This window comes from Micromys minutus (genome assembly GCF_963924665.1).
Source record: "Micromys minutus genome assembly, chromosome: 8".
Lineage (NCBI taxonomy): Eukaryota > Metazoa > Chordata > Mammalia > Rodentia > Muridae > Micromys > Micromys minutus.
This window is the reverse complement of record NC_137977.1, coordinates 24,082,836-24,101,547: the sequence shown is the minus strand read 5'-3', so window position 1 is coordinate 24,101,547 and position 18,712 is coordinate 24,082,836. Positions and strand designations below refer to the sequence as shown.

Sequence of the window (18,712 nt, the reverse complement as noted above, 5' to 3'; positions counted from 1 at the left end):
GGGTGGCTAGCAAGGGACAGAGGGACTGGCACACATTTGTAGGAAACTGAGTATAGAACTGTGGTACATCACCAGAGAGAATACTGAGGATCAGGGACAGCTGCACATTCCAGTTAGGTCTTGAAGAGGGGATTCATGACCCATCGTTTTGGGGTCAGTCCCATGGAACTAGGGAGGAAAGGAGTCTAGGGTGCAGGCTGACAAAGCACTGTCCACTCTCTGCAGGAAGAAAGGCAGGGATGAAAGAGGCAGAATAGGCGAAGTTAGCATATGAACAATAGCAGGGGAAGGCAGATAGAGTGCCTGTGATAGAAAGGTCTCTACCTGCAGGCCCAACATGCTCATCCTGCTTTCCCCAAAGGGTCTAGTCAGGCCCCTTTCGTATTGACCTAAAGTAGTTCTTCAGTGTCTTCTCCACGTTCGGTACAGCATATGCCTGAGCTGCATAGATGCCGGTACAAGTGCCCACTGCAAAGCCCAATACTGCTGATGCCCTCAGTTTGGCCACCACGTATCCTGCCAGGAATCCCTTGAAGAATGGGGAGGACAAGAGTGAGCCATCCTGCAGGGAAAAACACAGAAGGAAATCAGGTGTGCTCTCATTTTCTCTGCCTGGCTCAGCTGGGCTTAGAGCTTTCGGCCACCTGCACCTCACTGCTGACAGCTGTGTTCTTTTTTCCAAAGATTCTCTCCAAGTTCTGGAGCTTGAAAAAGAATGGGGAGTCCCAATCCCGAAATACCAGAATCCTAGGTTCAGAGGACTCTAACCAGAACCCCATTCAGCCAGAATGCCAAAGAGGCTTCCAAGGAACCTGGCCCTTTGTTTTTCCAGCTTCATTTCCTAGTATGGCATCTGATGACTAAAAACTAACCAGCTTACTCTTGCTTCATGTTTGTAATGCTGCTTATCATCAGAATCTACCTATGTAGCAGCTGGAATGTTTGAGCACACAAACCCCTTCATCTATTTAAAGCCCACTTAAGATCTTGGCCCAAGCACTATTCCCTTCTCCCTGCTTTCTGGCTTGTCAACAAGGTCTCTTGTGTGTAGTATTGGCATTGTGCATAGGCTGGCCTACAGCTTTCTAGGTAGACCAGATTGACCTTCAGCCTGTGTGCAAAACAATAACCAGTTCAAGTGCTATTTTATCAAGGAAACTTCTCTTGGGCCCTCAATGTCCACTGTGAAAATAAAACTGTCTCCTTTTCAACATTTCTAAGAGCAACTGGGTCCTTACCTGGCTTACACCACTGTTGACTTCATCTTCCACACGCTGCTGTAGGCGCTGCAGCTGGTTCTTGAGAAATGTCAGGTCCTTAAGCTTGGGCAAAGAATCCTAGGACAAGGGAGAGGCTGGCTCCAGCAGACTTGACCCAGTCCCATGCCCTGCTCAATTTTATCAGAGGCTAGGAACTAGGTGAGCTGTGGGAGGGATGATGGGAAGAACCAGATAAATCTCTTCCAGAAACACCTTCCTGAGATGGCAGTGATAAAGGAAGACAATGAAAAGCATGCACATAGAACAGGGAGGTGACAGGTGGGATGTGCACTAGGAACTTATGACTGTTACAGAATCATATAGCAAGCAGAGGAACTTCCATTTAGCTTTATGTAGGAAGTACTATGACTAATGCATAAGCTTGTTGAAAAACGGTCATTTGTCTTCTTTAACTGCTGTTAACCTAAAAAAAACTGGCAGGCTATTAGTAAATCTGTAGGTGGACACTGGGCTTCCAGACCAAGTGTGGATAATGGGGTGAAGCAGTTTCCTGTACATTCAAGGTTAACCTGATATATGCCTAGACCATTCCAAAGTGAACATGAGACATGAATATGTGAGAAAATAACTGTCAGCAAGAATGTGACTAAAAGACTCAAGTCTGGTATCATGTGAGTATGAAATTCAACGAGTGAGCAGGCGTGTTTGAATGAGGGTGGTGCTAAGGGTGGACTGGAAACGCTGTCTCTGTAAGGCTGACTTCAGGGACTAGAGAATGGGGCCGAATGAGGATTGTTACAGAGTGAATATATTTGAATTTGTGCTCATAATTAAGGTACCGTTTCCGTCCCTAGAAGGGTAACCCTTCGCCTAATGCCTTCTACTGTTGAGGCAGATGACAGGAACTCATTAAAAAAAAAAAAGTCATTACTGACGTCTCTGTTCAAACTAAAATGGTTAAGGAATCTGAATACCAAGCTGACTGAAGCAGCTCGCTTTCAACTCACCTTGTCATCCGCCATCTTCCCCTCGTCGGAACTTGTTGCGCATGCGCAGCCCCTCCTCGTGTCAAAGGCAAGTTCCACGTTTAGAGGCACTTCCGGGGCATTTCGAGGGGGGCGGTGTTGGGGGGGAAGGCGGGGCGTTTTGGGTGAAGGCTGTCCTTACAGATAAGGCCACAGAGCTACTCCCGTCTGGCCTTTTGCCGTTTTCGCGCACGGGTAAAGGTCGGGGCGTGATGATCTCACGCTCCACGCGATGATCTCATTCGCACCCTGGTGCACAGTGTGCATGTTCTCCTCGTCCGTCTTCCGCTCTCCGAGGAACTCATAGTTACGGACCGGTGCGGAGTTCGTAGTGTCAATACGCTTCTTAGGACACACGCACCGAAACACGCGAGGACTCGGGAAACCAGACGCGCCGGCGGCTCAGGCCCGCCTCTGCCCTCCCCCAAGGCCGTCCCTATCCCTCTCAGTATTTGCGCGTTGCCAGTTGGCCCGGCGGTCTCCGGCGCAGAAAGGCTGGGCTTGAGGGCCCTGCAGCTCCGGAGGTCGCTTTGGGCTGAGAGCGCAGGCCGGCTGAGGCCATGCTGGGCAAGGATTATATGCTGGCCATCATTCTGGTCAACTGCGACGGTGTGCACCGAGGGTCCGGTTGGGAGGGCCAAAAGCCGAGGGGAGATGAGGGATGAAGGAAGGCTACTCGAGGTTAAAACTTGGGGCGGCGGTGGTGGTGGTTGGCGTCTCGGGGGTGAGAACCAGGGGATAAATGAACCTTGATCTTTGCATGTGCTATCTGTAAGATGGGAGTTGATTTCTAGGTTTAGGGCTGTCTCCTATGGGATGGAGCGAGGGTTTTGATGGTGTTGGGAGCTCACGAATAACATGTGCCCATGCTTTAATCTCGTTCCTGTAGATGACTTGTGGGGGGACCAAAATCTGGAGGGGGAAACTGGCCTACCTCCTGGCTGGAGAAAGATCCGTGATGCTGCAGGAACTTATTATTGGCATGTACCCAGCGGTAGCACTCAGTGGCAGCGCCCAACCTGGGAACTAGCAGGTGCTGAGGACCCAGGAACGGTAGGTTAGAAGGAGAGGATGAAGTCTGAGCTTATGAGTGGGCCTAGGCCTGCTGCTACACTGACTGATCTCTACTCCATAGGGAAAAGAGGGGATTTGGGAACTGCGACCCCCCAAGGGGAGATCTTTCTCCAGCCTGGACAGCTCATTGAACCGAAGGTAACAGGGGTGGCCCAGGCCAAATGAAAGACTTAAGGTTATTGTAGCACTCAAAGGAATCCAGCTGGACCCACATATTGCGCTCTCTCTCTCTCTCTCTCTCTCTCTGTCTCTATCTCTCTCTCTCCCCCCCCCCTCTGTTCTTGACTTTGAATATTTTGAATTTTGTCCGTTGCAAGTTCTTATCATTAGATCTTCTGTATTCTCTGTCCGGACACATCATGTTCTAATAGACCCCACCCATCGGCTTCATTTCTTTTGGGGTTCCTATTCTATGTTCTAGACTATCTTGTTCTGGTTTGAAGCTTTTGTCCACATTTTAAATTCATATCCATATTTATGTCTTTTAGTTTATGTTTGTGTCTTGTGTCCTGAATTTCTTCAAATTTTAAACTACTCTTTGTTGATTTACTATATTCTGAGTTCTATTTTCTCTGGGTTTGCATTTGTGGGGCTATATTTTGGGTATTGTCCCAAATCCTGCTTGGTCAGGTAGGCTAGGTTTCGCCATTGCCTCTAAGGTGGGGATCTTATCCTTTTCCTGTCTCTACTCTCTCTGTTCCAGCAACTCTCTAACATGGTATAGTGAAGATTCCTATGTCCGGAGCCTGGAGCCAGGAGCTAAGGTAGTGATCAGACATGATGGCAAATTAAAGACATTGGGAGCTGTCAGGAGAAAGATTAGGGGTAGAAGAGTAAAGGTGGGCTGGGTGAGTGCAGAACACAGGACTGCCAGAGTTTGTGTGGACCCTGTGTCACCCACCATGCCACTTGACATTGCCTCACTTTCTTCCTGTCTTGTCAGTGCTTTGCAGTCCGCTCTCTGGGCTGGGTAGAGGTCCCTGAGGAGGACCTGGCACCAGGGAAGAGCAGTATTGCTGTCAATAACTGTATCCAGCAGCTGGCCCAGACCCGAAACCGGAGCCAGCCGCATGATGGTGCCTGGGGTGAGGTGAGCTGTCTGATTTCCCCAGGGGGTCAGCCTATGCCTCAACAGAGGTAGGTTTTTCCTGAATTGTTTGTTTGCCATGTTAGCCACCTTTATCTGTCAACTCTCTGTCTTTGGAAGGGCCAGAACATGCTGATGATCCTGAAAAAAGATGCCATGAGCCTGCTGAATCCCCTGGACCACAGTCTGATCCATTGCCAGCCTCTGGTTCACATCCGTGTATGGGGTGTGGGAAGCTCCAAGGGCCGGTGAGGACTTCTGCATTCCCCCAAGCAAGAGTTGCTTCCCCCTTCCCCCTTGCAGGCTGTGATCCCCACTGATGCTGAACCCTTGGACACAGATCCTCTGATGTGGACCCAGCACGGCCTTCCCTGCCTGGTTCATCCGTGGTTGGGGTGGGTGGGCCCAGCTCATCAGGGACATATAGGGGAGAGTCTGAGAGACTGGGCTGATTTTCTCCTGTGCTCCCACATGCTTCTGGAACAGTGACAGGTATGTGTTAACTGGGTACTCTAAGTCCTACCCTGACTTCCCCATTCCCATGGTGCCCTATCTTAACTCTAACTTTAGAAGTCTCTTACATGCACTTAGAAGCCCCTGCCCCTAACTAGCTTTTTGCCCCTGCCAGAGACTTTGCTTTTGTTGCGGGTGACAAAGACAGCTGTATGCTCAAATGTCATGTGTTTCGCTGTGATGTGCCCGCAAAAGCCATAGCAAGTGCTCTACAGGGGCTTTGTGCACAGGTGAGTGCCAGTGGTGGGCAGGGAATATGGAGTTGGGATAAGGTGAGCTTGGCCCCTTACCCTGATTTCTCTCCTGTGTACCTTATGCTGCCTGCATTATATTTTAGATCTTGTCAGAGAGGGTAGGAGTCAGTGGAGAAGCTGCTTGCTGTTCCCCAGATCCTATTTCCCCCGAAGACTTCCCGAGGCAAGGTATGGGGAAGGGCTTGCTGCACTGCAATATCAGGATGCTTCTGTAAAAGGTGGAGGTGGTAAGGAAGCTGGGGTTTGTGGTTATTTAGCTTTTCCCAGGAGAGCCCAGACCCAAGGACCCAAAGCAGTGAATTGGAGGTGCATCTAGCTTGAGTACTAGCATATTCATTCGTGTGGAGAAGCTGGGAATGGTAAGGCATACCTGTAATCCCAGCACTTAGAAGGTAGAGATAGAAAGACTATCACACATTTAAGGTCAATCTGTTCCAGGCCAAAATAAATAATTCATACTTACATATATACACACAAAAATTAGTATGTAAATCCAGGGGAAATAGAGAATAAATTCGTGAGTGTGTGTGTGTGTGTGTGTGTGTGTGTGTGTGTGTGCGCGCGCGTGCGTGCGTGCGTGCGCGCGCATGCATGGAGAAATTAAAGAAAAAGTTCCAGGCCAGTTCCAGGTTACCTAGTGAAATCCTGTCTTCAAACTACACACAGGAAGGGTTGGGAAAGGGGTAATTGAGTTTCTATGCTAGCTTAGTGTGTGACGTGTATATTTCAGTGGAGTTGCTGGATGCAGTGAGCCAGGCTGCTCAGAAGTATGAGGCACTGTACATGGGGATCCTACCAGTCACCAAAGCCATGGGTGAGAACTGAGGGCCAGATGGGTGTGGGTGTGTTAGGAAAGGGAAAATGGGTAAAGTAAGGTCTATGCTACAAATGAGTAGCTAGTCTTAAGAGTTCTTGCATAGCCTTAGAGAGCCTAAAATGTATCCCTTCTTTGAGCTCAGAATTCTAAGCTCAGCTCCATCTCTTTGAATCCTAAGTTAATGAAAGTGTTCTAGAAACTCTCAGGAGATCCTTTCTATTTAAGCCAGACAACACAGTGGGCATGTCTCCTCAGGTATGGATGTCCTGAATGAGGCTATTGGTACCCTCACTGCCCGGGGGGACCGGAAAACCTGGGTCCCTGCTATGCTCAGTGTGTCTGACTCTCTGATGACTGCACATCCTCTTCAGGTACTGCTAAAGGGTGAAGTTTGGGGCCTTGAAGGGTAAACAGACATGTTGAGGTGGGGGTGTGTGTGTTTTTACTTGGTTCTGGAAGTATTGGGTCTGGCCATTGCTTAGTTTGTAGTGATTAGGCTTTATGTGGACAGGCAGAGGCTGGTGCAGAGGATGAGCCACTGTGGCAATGTCCTGTTCGCCTTGTAACCTTTATTGGTGTTGGCCGTGATCCGCATACCTTTGGCCTCATCGCTGATCTTGGTTGCCAGAGCTTCCAGTGTGCAGCTTTCTGGTGCCAGCCTCATGCTGGGGGACTCTCTGAAGCTGTGCAAGCTGCCTGTATGGTGAGTTAAGGATGGAATGGGAATGGGAAAGAAGTTTTCCTGTGGCCACTCAGCACTGTGGAGTGGGCTCAAGGAGTGGGCTTCTTAAATCATAACTCAGTGACCGCAGAGCCAAATTTGGTTCACAGATAAATCTGGCTTTTTAATACTGTTTTTGCTAAGTTTTGTGTTGGTTACTAATATTTGAAGTCTAGGGCATTCCACATAATAATTGCTATTTCTGCGTAAAGTATGGGGAAATGCCAATACAAGGTACACACATACACACACATGCACACATTCATAGACACACTTATACAACACGTTTCAGCATTTGGATGAAGTTGTGCTATATAGAGTGTGTCACATTTTACTGATTCAACATACTTGTTGATATATGTGGCCATTAAAGTGCAGGCTGGAGAGATGATGGCTCAGAGGTTAAGAGTTCTTCTAGACTCAGGTAAGAGCTCTTCTAGAGGTCCTGAGTTCAATCCCAAACAATGACATGGTAACACACAACCATTTATAATGGGATCTGATGCCTTCTTCTGGCATGCAGATATGCATGCAGATAGAGCATTCATACATTAAGTAAATCTTTAAAAAAAATAGGATGCTTAAACTACACTTTTCAGCTCACTTAATTCAATTCACTTATTAATTCAACAAATGAGTATCTGCAGGGTCTAACTAGTATAATTAATTGTAAGAATTCATCCGTATAGAATGCCCACACAGCCTTTGCTATTACAGAATACTCTAATAGAACATAAACACATCAGAAATAAAATGCATACCACATGATGATGGAGATGGTTCTTTAAGAGGCACAGAGGCTATTGGTAGGGGAGAAAGACACCCAACGAAGTATGCCAGGTGAAGAGACATAAGGCAGGTATACCAGAGAACCTCAGGAGTGGAAGTAAGAGATGTTAGTGGACTAGAGTACCTGAAAGAACATGGTATGCGTGGCCTGCAAGAGGATGGATGAGAACAAAAAGAATGGCAGAAACCAGGTCATGAGAACCTTATATATTAGCCTGGGGCATTAAGGACCCTTGAAGGGTTTTAAGCAGGACAGTAAAGTGAGATTTGTGGATTTTACCTACTTAAGCCTAAGTGCAGATAAATAAGAGAAAGTAGAAAGGCTAAGTAGAATCTGCTCTTAATAATTTAAATAAGGTTGACTGGGATAGTTATTTTGGGAATGGATTGAATTTATAGACTTTTTCTTCACTAGAGAATCTGTTTTGCCAGAGACTGGTACAGAACAGTGAGAGATGGAAGAGAGTATCGTAGTGGTAGGTATAGTTAAGAATGCATGATTTGGCCAGGCAGTGGTGGTAAATGAATTCCAGCATTCATGAGGCAGGTGGATCTCTAATTTTGAGGCCAGCTTTGTCTATAGATCAAGTTCTAGGAAAGCAAGGCTACACAGAGGTATTCTGTCTCAAAAAAAGCAAACAACAACAAAAAGAGTGCAAGTTTTGCAGCTGGACAGACTTACATGTGAATGTCAGTTTTAACATTTTTCTATTTGTGAGACTTTAGACCAATGTTTCTCAGCCTAATGCTGATTCTTTAATATACTTACTCATGTTATGGTGACCCTCAGATTATTTCATTCCTACTTTATAAATTTTGCTACTGTTATGAATTGTAATGTAAATATCTTATATATGACCTCTGTAGGGGATTTGCTATCCACAGGCTGAGAACCACTGCCTTAAACAAATCATTTATTATCTTGGAACTGTGGTTATCTTCATTTGCAACACTTCATAAATACCTAGGTTAAATTAAATTATCAAACTAAGCACTTAGCATAGTGAACTAGCTTTTATTAAGTACTCACTAAATGTCACGTTTTATTTTTCTGTTGCTGAGAGGTACCTGGGAATGCTTATAGGTTCTTGAGATATGACTATGGGCCTTGATTGTATCAAACAATTCTTGGTCAGTTACTTGCTTTTTGGAAGCTTTTAGGTTTATAGAGGCAGAAAGCTGGATGTTCATATTCCCATTCTTCCTAGGTTCAGTACCAGAAGTGTCTAGTGGCCTCAGCAACTCGGGGTAAGGCCTGGGGTGCTCAGGCCCGCGCTCGCCTGCGGCTCAAGCGGACCAGCTCCGTGGACTCCCCAGGAGGCTCCCTTCCTCCCCCTCTACTCAAAGGAGGGGTTGGGGGTGCTGGAGCAGCTCCTCGAAAGCGGGGTGTCTTCTCATTTCTTGATGCCTTCAGGCTAAAACCTTCTCTTCTCCATATGTCCTAAATTGATCTTAGAGGGCTGGAGAAAAAGGCTCTATATTCTTCCAGTCCCTAGGGTTCTGTAGCCTCTCACCTTCCCACCCATCCCTGATCCTTGCCTACTCTGTATTTATTACCAAGTTTGTTCTTTGTATGGATGACTGAGAGGTCCTGCACTATAACTTAGGCCTGTGGCACCCCTTTCCTTTGGTCCTTTTTTTCCTTGCCCCTGTCCAGCCCTGGACAATTGGCTCTACCTCAGCAACTTTATAGCAGAATCAGTGCAAATAAAAATCCCTCAGTGATCTCATTAGTTATGAGTGTATTGACCTGGGCTAAGATTGGGGGACATCTGTGAGGTGGGTATGTATGCTTGGTGTTGGTGACCGTCTGCAGTCATAATGAGAACATGGTTCATAATAGAAATCTAACTCCATTCATTCAGCAAAGAATCTCTAAGAGCTTTTCTATATCAGATATTAAAGTAGGCCTACTTGTGAGGGTTTCTTCTGAGACTTTCAGAGAAGTAACAACCAAATCAGAGAAGACAGAAGATACCATGTAGATTAACCAGGAATTATCAGAGGGTTGTGGGAGCTCACATGACACTTGTCCAAGGTATTTCAGAACACTTCTGAATAGTTGACATATCTGAGTACTGAAGATGAGTTCTTGTTAGCTAGTCTAAAGAAAAATGAATTTAAGGATTGTACAGGACAGTCTATTGATATGTGACCTTCCAGAGGTGGACGTGGTTAGCTACGGCAGAAACTTAGGGTGTTTGAATTTGCTTCTGAGAGCAAACTAGGAGACATTAGAAATCTTCTTATTCGGTATCTTGTGATAAGGTCCCCAGTTCATTAACCAGTTGTCCTTTAAAGAACTGGTGCTGGGCTCTCTAGGCAGCTCCTCCTATACCACCAGGCGGCCCGAGCGAGGCACCGCCCCGGAAATGACGTACTGCCCCGCTGGCGGTGCGGAAGTGGAGATGGCGGAGCTGTACGTGAAGCCCGGTGAGCACAGCGGGCGGGGTGGTGGCACTCGCCCTCTCCCGTCCCCTCAACCCCAGTGTATGGTCCGTTGTTCTGTTGGGTTCCTGGTCTTTCACACACTTCCTCGCCTTCGCAGGCAACAAGGAACGCGGCTGGAATGACCCGCCACAATTCTCGTACGGGCTGCAGACTCAGACTGGTGGAACCAAACGCACTCCCCTTACTAAGAGGGTCGCGGCCCCACAGGATGGATCCCCTAGAGGTGGGTAAGGGCTGTGGGCAGAATCTTGTATAAAAAGAAAAAGATGATGTCTGGGATAAACCTGTCCCATCAGCCTTGTTTTCCTCAAGGACTCCATAAAAAGGGTTGGGAAGCCAAGGCTCAGCGCAGGCGCTTTTTGAACCTGATCTTTTTGCAGCTGATTAGTAAATGGTATGTTGGACAAAAGGACTCCATACTCTGATTTAGACTGCCCTCAAGTGTTTCTTGCCTAGATTTCCTCCCAGGATCCTGTAGTCTTTGTCTTAAAAGTATCTTAGATTTTTGTATTATTTACTTGTTTAATCGGTATTTACTGATCACCTGTCAAAAGCCAGGAACTGTTTGAGTGCAAGTTAACACATGGTGAACAAACTAATAGGCTTTTGATTCCACAGTCCAGACTAACTCAAGATAAAATGACACGTGAAAGGGACTTTGCAGAGAAAACTGGGGTAGCAATAATTTCCAAGTAACCAAGGTATCCAGGGAGCTAAAAGATGCAAAACCATTTCCAGCACAAGAGACAGTAAGTGCAGTCTCTAAGATAAGAACAACTTAGTTCAGAGACTTAAGTAGAGTGCTCCAAGATTTTTTTTTTTTTAATGGAGGGTTGGAAAGTGGTGGGATGCTATATTTGATTTGGTGAAATGGGTTTGAAGATCATCCCCAAAGAGGAGGTGTGGATAGGTGCCTAAAGATGAACGAAGACAAAACCTTAGGGGCCTCTACTGTGTAATAATTGCATAGAGAAGACTGGTTAGAATTAAATCTTAAATCAATAGAGATGATAGTTTAAATAAGTTAGAGATAAGAGACCAATAAATTTAATATTTCTATAATTAATCTTTAAAAGCAGTTGGATCTCAAGTTTGAAGCAATTTCAAGTTCCAGGACAGCCAAGGCTATGTAGAGCAGATCTTTAAAAAAATAAGAAAGTTAGAGAAAATAGAATGTGAAGGGGTTTTGATAGCAAATACTGCAGCCTATTTTGTACATTCATGGCATGATAATAATTTGTATTTGAGTTAGTGCTATGAATAAAGTGAAATGAGAAGATGAGAATAAAATGAGCCTTGTTGATACAAACATTTCAGCCCCAGAAACTTCTGGACCATCTCCAGTGGATCATCCACCTCCTTCAAGTAAGGCTTCCAGGCCTCCACCCATGGGGAGTTGTCCTGCTACTGGTGTGGATCCCCCAAGTTCCCCAGTCATTGAATCTGAGACTCTGATAGAAGACGTGCTGAGACCTTTGGAACAAGCATTGGAGGACTGTCGTGGTCACACGAAGGTAGGTCCTGGCACTTCAGGGGGAGGGAGGGGAAGGACTTCTATCTAATCAAGTGTGGTTTTTAAAGGCAGATCTTTCTGATGGCCTCTTAAGGAATCTCTCCAAGTCTTTCCAGGAAAATGGAAACTGATATCAAAGGGATTATCGGGACTTGTGAAGGACCAGCCAGTAATAGAGGCCTTGTGGAGATGAGTTATATTTAACTCCTATTAGTGAGTTATAAGCTTATTTTTTTTAACAAAGCCATCAGAATATACTGTTGATTTTGTACTGAATCTGGGAGTGACGAACAAGCTTTGTATGAAGGTTTCTTTAGCCCTCTAGAGGCAAAGGACTGAAGAAAAAGGAAGCATGATAGTTTGCTCCTAATTTTCAAACGTTAAGATGAGTCTCTGAGGGGCTGAGGCGGCATTGAAAATTTAAAATTCTTGTGTGTATATTTTGTCTTGGGAGGACATTGGCTTTATCATATTTGTAGTGGAGGGCCTCTAAGCCTTCGGTAAAGGAATATGAACTCTAATGACCAAGAGTCAAACTCCTGAGCCCGAGTGAGCACATGTCAGTAGCACTAAGCTGGATGGGCTTCTGTTTTAGAAGCAGGTATGTGACGATATCAGCCGACGCTTGGCGCTGCTTCAAGAACAGTGGGAAGGAGGGAAGTTGTCAATACCTGTAAAGAAGAGGATGGCACTGCTAGTGCAAGGTATGGGTGGGGGTCCTTTATCCTCCCATTGATGGCTGAGTTGGTGGAAAAGTTTTAACTGGTTGGGAGGGGAGGAATGGAAGACAGGACTTTTACTGCTATTTGCTTGCTCAAGCCCTGTCTCTCCTCAGAACTTTTACACCACCAGTGGGACGCAGCAGATGATATTCACCGATCACTCATGGTTGACCATGTGACTGAGGTCAGTCAGTGGATGGTGGGAGTAAAAAGATTAATTGCAGAAAAGAGGAGTCTATCTTCAGAGGAGGCCAAAGAAGAGAAATCTACAGTGGCACCTGAGAACCAGACAATACCAAGCTTCCAACAGTCTTCATAGTGCCGGTGACTCTCCAGACTCACTTCACATGACTTCCTATGCCTTAGTGTGAAAGGCCTCTTCTCATTTGGCTCCCTTTTACAGCCAGGGAGACTATTGGTCTTGTTGGGCTTGACCAAAGATCCTACCTAGGCCACTGCAAGATCATTTGTTACTCATATGTTCATTTCAATAAACATCTCAATGATGGGAAGTGGGTAGGAAAGGTGAGCCATTCTGATGCCAGACTGGCTCTTTCTGGTGTCAGCTTCCCTATTCCATGGATACTACTGCTTGTCTCATTCATCAAGAAGGGCCTTAATAGGGATAGCCAGATTGCTACCTGTTCTTCTCAAAATTAGACTGAAAAGTTTATTTATAATGTGGGATGGCATCTTTGGATAATTATTTCAGCCTGAGAATAGATTCAAACAACTGAAAACTTCCTGTCAGAAGAAACCATTTGCTGTATTTCTGGTGTATTACTATAGAGACTAGAACCAGTGTTTGGGTTTACTGCTGTTTAAACTGAAAGAGCAAAAAACCAGATTTCTGCATTTTTGTTGAATATAGTAACATAAACCTGTGGTCCTAACTGTTGAGACATGGAGGCAGGAAGAGGAGTTCAAGGTTACCCTGTACCACAACTACATAGTGACTTTGAGGCCAGCCTAAACTATGTTGCTCTCCCATTTCAACAACTAGATTACTGATACTTGAGGTCAAGACAATTTGATTTACTGAACAAGAGGATGCCTAATTTTAGGTTTCAGTATAGGCCCTAAATTCTTTATTTTAAGAAAGATTTATGTTAATGAGTGTTCTGTCTGCGTGTATGCCTACATACCTGAAGAGGGCATCAAATCCCATTGTAGATGGTTGTAAGATGAGGGTTTGTTGCTGGGACTTGAACTCAGGACCCCTGGAAGAGATGTCAGTACTCTTAACTACTGAGCCATCTCTCTAGCATCATCCCCAAAGTCATTTCTAACACAGACACACACTAACATAGACACACAGAACAACAAAACCCAGCTGGGACCAGCATTGAACTGACAATTGGTACCCAGTAGTAGTAGTAAGCAGAAAAGGCAGGACAAGAAATTGGGGACAACTATTAGGTGAAACAGCATCTCTTCTAGGGGTCCAGTTTACAAATGGATAGAGAGGGGCTGCTAGAATTCCAGCAAGGTTGCTGTCTGGAAAGACAGGATCTGGTAGACCTTGGCAAGACACAGGTTGTTGTTGCTTGTGTCTGTCAATTTCAATAGCCTTTCCTCAAGCTCTGATTGCTGCTGGAAGTGGACCAGTGGGAGCTGGAAACAGATTTCTGGCCTCTTAAAGATTTCTGGGTGCCTCAGTTGTGAAGCTGTGAATTTAGCACTGAAGAGGACAATGGAGCCAAGACAGTTTTTTTTTTTTTTTTTATAGTTTACTAAGCAGCCAGAAGGTGACATACTCTGTTGTTTCCCCAGTGCCAGCCCTGAGGGGAAGAGCCAGGTTTGGGAGGAATATGTATAGACCAGAGAAAGCTAAAGGCTTGGCAGATTGCCCACTGCTATCTGTGGTCTAGCTGCCTCAGAACTAAAGGAAGCCCAGAACCAATAAGTCACTCTTTTCCAGATTAGATGAGGCCAGCTGGCCCTTGGATACCCTAGAAGAGGTGATGGCAATAGTGGCATGAGAGCTCCTTCCATAACTGCACTGGTCGGTCATTTTGCACTAGATTACATGTCCATTTCAAATTGTTCGTCATCTGAGGAGAGAAGGCAAGAGAACACAGTTAATCCAGTTAACCCATCTAAGGGTTTGTCAGCCCAGCTAGAATCCCTCTTAGAATTGAATCCCAACTCTACTTCACAAAGGCTGTTAGTAGTTGATCCTATTTTCTCACCGGTTATCTCTTCCTCTGTCTGCTTCTGTTCCTTCAGCAACTCCAGCTTGGAGGGTGGTACTGTTGGGGGAATTGTGACCCCGGGAATCTGAGGAAGGCAGGAGGGAGGTGTCCGGGCAGTGGGGGAGTTCTTGCACTCCAGCAGGAACTTTCTGTCGTAGATGATCCTGGTGCCTGTGAAGGAGTATGGATTGAGGTAAGAGTCAGGAGCTTGGACAGAGATTACTGCCCAGCTAGGATTTAGTCAGCAAACCACACTACAAAGGACTTAACACACTCAACCAAGTTTAGCCTAAGCATCAAGGCAAGTTAAGCATTCCAGCTAGTCCATGCAGGGTGCTTTAGGCTAGGATGGTGGTGGTGGTAGTTACAGCCCTGAGAAGGAACACCACACTTTAAACTTGGGTACTTGAGGCTGTGTCTACAGTTCAGTTCTCGGTGCTTTCATGTATGTATAAAGTGAGGCCTAACCTCACCTCTTGAAAAGGAAGCTGTATTCCTTGGTAAACATGATGGCCCACCCACCCATCCAAAGTCCTTCAGGGCTAGCTAGCCTCACCCATGGGAATATGTGCCCAGCAAAATGTCCTAAAAGAGCCCTGCCTTCTGCTTGCACATAGTAGAAACCCATTTGCCAGTCTAGCAGCTTATGATCCAAGTGCTATAACCACTACTTATTACTTGCTGCTTTCTGTTGAGGTCATCTTCTATTGCAGCGGTTCTCAACCTGTGGGTTGCTATATAGGGGCCTGGGGTGGGCTGGGTATCAAATGACCCTTTCACAGGGGTCACCTAGGACCATCAGAAAAAAACATGTTTCCATTGTGATTCTTAACAGTAGCAACAGAAGTAATTTCATGGTTGGGGTTCACTATAAAAGGTTACAGCATTAAGAAGGTTGAGAACCTCTGTTCGGTTGGGACCTAGCACCAGTGATTTTAGTGCAGCATAGGCATGGAGCATAACAGAATTATACCCCAGAATAACCAGAAAGCCAGGTATAAAGCACTGTTACACTGCATTGGGTTTTCAGGAAAACAAGTTTCAAACAGTCTTCCCTCAACGCTGTAATTTGAAGATAGGTCCGAGAAAGCAATGGTAAAGTTGACCCCACCTCCCCCTCACACTGTCCCACACAGCACAGACCCCTGCCCTGCCTGCTGACCTCCCGGGGTAGTGGAGTATAGTGTGCCGCCAGGCGTGGTGCTGTAGCCGTCTGGCTGCCGGTCCAGGCACCCTGGAATTGGGCAACTCGTGGACGTGGACATAGTGAGCAGCAGGAAGGCAATAGCTGGTGCCTTGAAACCGTGGAAAACAGCTCTGAGGTGTAAGCAGTCGCAGTAGGCAACACTAGGATGTGTCATACCCGGGGCGGGGCGGGCCACTGGCCAGTCAAATCCAGGGCTCCACCCACCTGCTCCGCCCACCCCCACAGGGAACTCTCAGAAACTGTACTGAGTGACCTGAGGTGATAAGTTTATTTACTAGTTAGACCTGGATGTTGGGAAGAGTAATTAGTATTATTAACCACATTTTATGATGAAAATAGACCCACAGGTCGTATAGGAGGGGAAGAAAGGATCCCATTTGAGTGACTTCAGAGTTGGGATCCTTCAATCCAGCTTTGTAGTGCCTCTGATACGAATTTGTTGTACTTGGTCAAGGTGTTCTAATGGCCTGTCCTTGAGCATAGCAGGGTCAGAAGGTTTTTGAATAAGTCAGTAAAGGAACAACAAAGAAGGGCTTGCCTCAGAGACTGGATTTCATTTATTTAGATGATTATTTTATAGACAGAATTTCACTGTATAGTCCTAACTGCCCTGGAACTTGGTATGTAGATCAGGCTGGCTTTGAACTAAGATATCTATTTGCCTCTACCTCTGAGTGCTAGTCTTAAAGGCATGCACCACTAAGCCTGGCTGAGACTGGATTTAACAAAATAAGCACAGTGATTTGACGGGTAATTCCTGTTAACGCAGAAGCTGCAGGTTTTCAGAATCACACTGTAGGTAGCAAGTGTACATACATTATTCCCAAAAAGGTACTGGAGTCTCTTACAAAGTGATGTATGTCTGAGCAGACTGGATAATGGTCTAACTATTTAATTTCACTTTTATGCAAACTGAGAAGTTAGCTTGTTGGTTCTGAGTAAGGGGATGGAGTAGAGAGGATGGTGATACTGCAGATGTAATCCACTGGGTAGTGACAATGAAGATGAGAGAAATGAATGAAATTTAGATACACAAAAGAAGGACAAAGTGGGGGTCAGGAGATGGCTCAGCAGATTAAGGTACTTGCTGTCAAGCCTGATGACCTAAATTCAGTCCCTGGGACTTCATAAAGCAGAAGGAGAGAATCAATTCCTGTAAACAGTCCTCTACTCTCTACACAGGCATAGTGACATGCACAGGTTCCCTCCCCCAATAAATGTAATAAAAACTTAAAGGTGGAAGATAAAGTGAACTGATTAAGGGCAGGCTTAGGAAAATATAGATATGCTAGGGTAACACCCAATCTCCTGGCTTGGGAGTCTTGTAGCTGGAACTATAAAAGAGAAAACAAAAAAGGTTATGGCTTATATTAAGGAATGAATACTGTGTGTAATGAGACAGAGCACTGTACGGAGCTGTAATAAACTGGTCAGAAGTTCAAGGGGAAAACTATTTAATTACCCATATATGAATGAAATGAAATACAAGAGTATGGGATGTGATCATCTGAGAAGATGCAGTGCAAGAAAAGGTTTAGTACACCAGTTTTTAATTAAGAAAGTGATTCACTAAAAAAGACTGAGAAAAGGCAGAAAGAGAACTATAGGGGCTGGCTGTATGTGGTGGCACACTCCTTTAGTCCCAACACTGGGAAGGCAGAAGCAGGCAGATCCCCAAGTTTGAGGCCAGCCTGGTCTACATAGTAAGACAAACAACACAAAAACTATAGGGGCTGAAGTAGCTAAGCTGGTAGAGTGTATAGGTTTGATTCCCAGCATTACCAAAATGAGAACAAAACCCAAACAAGTTCTACAGGTTTTCAAGGAGTGATGTGAAGTGAGGGCTTCCTTTTTTGACTATTATAAAACAGCAGCCAGGATCACTACTATTGCTTTTCTTAGGTTAGCTTTTCTATAACATACTGTGGGCTGTCAGGGCTAGGAAACTAGAGAGAAAGCCAGACCCCATACCCAACACAAATAAAGCATCAGAAGCTTAAGTCACAGGGTTAACAATAATTACTAGTTGATAGAGAAGCAAACCAAACAAAAATCAAAACAAAAACTGCCTAGGAGATACAATTAAACTTCTAAAGCTAATACTAGGCAACTACCATTTAAGCAAATAGCTTTGAATTCCCAGTAGTACCACAAAAATAAAGCAAAAGAAGCTGGGTGTGGTGGCATATGCCTTTACTCCACAGTTAGGTAGGCAGAGGCAGTTGGATCTTATCTTTTAAGTGAAGGGTAACCATAGAAAGTTAGAAATCAGCTAATGTCTTCATGATTGTGTCCTCTAATTTAGGTCTTGAGGCCCAGGCTCATGTCCTCTTTTATTATTTTGATATGGGAGACTTCCTATCTTGTTCAGATTGGTATTAAGTTCCTAGGTTCATGTGATTCTCCTGCCTTGGAAGGAATTTTTAGCCATGTGGCACTATGCCTTGCTTCAAGATCTTTCTTTATTGGATGTTGTACAAACACACTTAAGATTTTGATACTTAAAGCCACCTTTCCACATTCATTTCCTAAAGTAAAAAGTGAAGGTGAAAGGCCTAGCCTGTGTTCAACTGCCAAATCACTGAGTGTAAATAGAAAATGTAACATCATCATAACCCTCTGGAAAGATATTATTGTTTGGTAGAAATACTTCTTGCTAGTCATAGTACAAGAAGTTCAGAGCTGTTTTCCTACAGGCTTGTTTGCCTCTTCTGAGTTTACAACATGGTCCAAAGGTCTTCAATACAAGGACAGAACCATGCATAACAAGTCCTCCCTTTTGGCCTTTTGCTGGGGAGGTGTTTTGATAAGTGTCTCATGGAGCTGAGGCTGGTGTTAAAATCCTACCTCCACTTTGTAATTGCTGGGCACACAGTGGTGTACCATGATGTGAAACTCATATGCCTAGCTTTCTTCTTCTAAATGCTAACTCAAACTGAGAACAGACATTTTGTGTAGTTGTATTTCAGCTGGGAGGGGGACAAACAAAAATCATAAGGCTTAAGATTTCTTACCTCTGGTTAGAAGAGGCCACCATTGGTTGTCCAACTCTCTTCTTTGGTCTGGTTAGCTGAGGTGATGGAATTTCTCCCTTGAGAGCAGGGACTGAAGAAAGCACACTAGC

The 18,712-nt window shown here is 45.2% G+C and overlaps 4 protein-coding genes across 13 annotated transcripts in view; 2 read left to right on the top strand and 2 right to left on the bottom strand.

Annotated features, from left to right (window-relative positions):
- Positions 1 to 85: 85 nt before the first annotated feature.
- On the bottom strand, positions 86 to 2,352 carry LOC308423536 (SLC35A4 upstream microprotein). Its single transcript, XM_080920261.1, has 4 exons — positions 2,228 to 2,352; positions 1,239 to 1,337; positions 325 to 562; positions 86 to 219 (listed from the first exon to the last, which is right to left on the bottom strand). The coding sequence occupies exons 1-3, from the start codon at positions 2,240 to 2,242 to the stop codon at positions 365 to 367; spliced, it is 312 nt and encodes a 103-aa protein (XP_080776387.1). The 5' UTR covers positions 2,243 to 2,352; the 3' UTR covers positions 86 to 219; positions 325 to 364.
- Positions 2,353 to 2,389: 37 nt separating this feature from the next.
- Positions 2,390 to 9,383, top strand: APBB3 (amyloid beta precursor protein binding family B member 3). Its single transcript, XM_080920258.1, has 12 exons — positions 2,390 to 2,854; positions 3,135 to 3,298; positions 3,381 to 3,457; positions 4,023 to 4,083; positions 4,263 to 4,409; positions 4,527 to 4,654; positions 5,035 to 5,149; positions 5,257 to 5,341; positions 5,904 to 5,987; positions 6,246 to 6,361; positions 6,502 to 6,693; positions 8,709 to 9,383. The coding sequence occupies exons 1-12, from the start codon at positions 2,806 to 2,808 to the stop codon at positions 8,943 to 8,945; spliced, it is 1,455 nt and encodes a 484-aa protein (XP_080776384.1). The 5' UTR covers positions 2,390 to 2,805; the 3' UTR covers positions 8,946 to 9,383.
- Positions 9,384 to 9,575: 192 nt separating this feature from the next.
- SRA1 (steroid receptor RNA activator 1) lies at positions 9,576 to 12,769 on the top strand. The gene is made up of 5 exons (XM_080920260.1): positions 9,576 to 9,933; positions 10,049 to 10,174; positions 11,269 to 11,465; positions 12,060 to 12,168; positions 12,300 to 12,769. Exons 1-5 carry the CDS (start codon positions 9,873 to 9,875, stop codon positions 12,503 to 12,505), a joined length of 699 nt encoding a protein of 232 aa, XP_080776386.1. The 5' UTR covers positions 9,576 to 9,872; the 3' UTR covers positions 12,506 to 12,769.
- A 1,181-nt stretch (positions 12,770 to 13,950) lies between these two features.
- Positions 13,951 to 18,712, bottom strand: part of LOC308423582 (ankyrin repeat and KH domain-containing protein 1) — a gene marked incomplete at its 5' end in the record, with an annotated part of 94,859 nt that continues 90,097 nt past the window's right edge. For 9 of the 10 annotated variants that reach the window (XM_080920337.1, XM_080920344.1, XM_080920347.1 and 6 more), the window contains 4 exons: positions 13,951 to 14,240; positions 14,379 to 14,552; positions 15,544 to 15,676; positions 18,603 to 18,712. In XM_080920337.1, the coding sequence (XP_080776463.1) occupies positions 14,412 to 14,552; positions 15,544 to 15,676; positions 18,603 to 18,712 (384 nt within the window). In that variant the 3' untranslated portion in view covers positions 13,951 to 14,240; positions 14,379 to 14,411. The remainder of the gene's footprint in view (positions 14,241 to 14,378; positions 14,553 to 15,543; positions 15,677 to 18,602) is intronic. The other variant, XM_080920348.1, reaches the window with a different exon arrangement.